Source organism: Buceros rhinoceros, unplaced genomic scaffold (assembly GCF_000710305.1).
Source record: "Buceros rhinoceros silvestris isolate BGI_N320 unplaced genomic scaffold, ASM71030v1 scaffold29634, whole genome shotgun sequence".
NCBI lineage: Eukaryota > Metazoa > Chordata > Aves > Bucerotiformes > Bucerotidae > Buceros > Buceros rhinoceros.
In genome coordinates this window covers 1-1593 of record NW_010409285.1, presented here as the reverse complement: position 1 = coordinate 1593, position 1593 = coordinate 1, and the positions used below count along the sequence as shown (strand labels likewise).

Below are 1593 nucleotides of genomic sequence, written 5' to 3'. Positions count from 1 at the left end.
CCCCCCAGTCGGGGAGCCCCGGCAGGTGGGGCAGCCGGGCTCCCCCCGGGGCAGCCCGGGCCCCGACGCTGAGCTGGCTGGCAGCGGCACCTACGTGCGCTTCGACGTCCCTCGGCCCAAGATCAAAAGGAGCTGGCCCAGCTTCAGAGGTGGGTGGTGGGCTCGGGGTGGGGCAAGCCTTGCCAGTGGGGTGGGTTTGCAGCATTCTGGGGGCAGAAGGAGCGACTGGTGGCCCAGGGCTTTGGGAAGGGTCATCCCTTCCTTGCTGTGCCCAAAACCAGGGGGCAATCTCGTCTGTGGAAGCCACCCTTGGGGTGCAGGCAAGACCTTCAGACCGTGCTGGGGAGGGCTGCAGGTTTTGGCTGAGCTGTGCTGCCCGTCCCTGCCAGACATGCTGCTCCACCGCTACGTCGTGTCGCGGCTCATCTGGGCCTACATGCTCTCCATCGCCATGACCTACTTCATCACGCTGTGCCTCTTTCCTGGGCTGGAGTCGGAGATCCACAACTGCATGCTGGGGGAATGGCTCCCCATCCTCATCATGGCCATCTTCAACCTCTCTGACTTCGTCGGCAAGGTAGGAGAAAGGCCAGCAGTGGGCCTGCCTCATTTTGGTGTCCTCTTTCAAAGCCATTTGGCTCCACCAAGAGATGCCTCCACCCAATGAGTATCTACCAGCGTGCGGTTGCTTACCGGCACAGCTGAGGTTGGGGCTCTGCAGCAGCTGGTCTTTCCACCATCTCGTCTCCTCCCTGCTGCCCCATTTTGGGCACCATGTTGCCCTCCCAAGCCTCCTCACCCCGCTCCCCAGCACAGTCTCTGCTCCTCACTGCAGATCCTGGCTGCCCTGCCCTACGACTGGAGAGGGACCCACCTCCTCGTCTACTCCTGCCTCCGCGTGGTCTTCATCCCCCTCTTCATCATGTGCGTCTACCCCAATGGGAGGCCCACCTTTGGCCACCCCGCCTGGCCCTGCATCTTCTCCCTCCTCATGGGCATCACCAACGGCTACTTCGGCAGCGTCCCCATGATCCTGGCCGCTGGCAAAGTGAGCCCCGAGCAGCGGGAGCTGGCAGGTAGGACTGAGCCCTCCTGGGAATCCCATGTGGAGTGGCCAGAGCACCCTGACACCCCACATCCCTTCCTGCAGGGAACACCATGACCGTGTCCTACATGACGGGCTTGACGCTGGGCTCGGCCGTGGCGTATTTTGCCTACAGCCTCACCAGTACATCCCACAGTACCTGCTTCTACACTGAAATCTCCAACGGCTCCTTTACGCTGGGGTACTGAGCCCCAGGGCGGGGCGAGGGGGACAAGATGGGACCTGCTTACCACCATGGTCCCCACCGCCCCAGCTGGCCCATGTCTCTCCTCGGGGAGAGAGCCTGGAGCCAGAAAGCTGCCCCAGGGCAGACGGGGACTAGGATCCTGTTGGCATGGGGCTGTGGCATCGCGACACAGCCCACGCTGCCCAGCCAGGAGCTGCTCAGGGCCTTTTCTTGGGCTGACGTTCCCCCCCACCCCGGGAGACAGTCCCATAGCTCTAGAGGGGCTCCCCCCCCCCCCCCCCACGGGGGCGGGGGGGGGGGT

At 64.1% G+C, this 1593-nt stretch overlaps 1 protein-coding gene across 1 annotated transcript in view; it reads left to right on the top strand.

Annotated features, from left to right (window-relative positions):
• The window catches only part of SLC29A4 (solute carrier family 29 (equilibrative nucleoside transporter), member 4), a 5077-nt gene extending 3784 nt beyond the window's left edge, over positions 1–1293 (top strand). Inside the window, exons 6-9 of the mRNA XM_010135200.1 lie at positions 9–149; positions 390–577; positions 836–1076; positions 1151–1293. Of these exons, the coding sequence (XP_010133502.1) occupies positions 9–149; positions 390–577; positions 836–1076; positions 1151–1293 (713 nt within the window). The remainder of the gene's footprint in view (positions 1–8; positions 150–389; positions 578–835; positions 1077–1150) is intronic.
• The last annotated feature ends 300 nt before the right edge of the window (positions 1294–1593 follow it).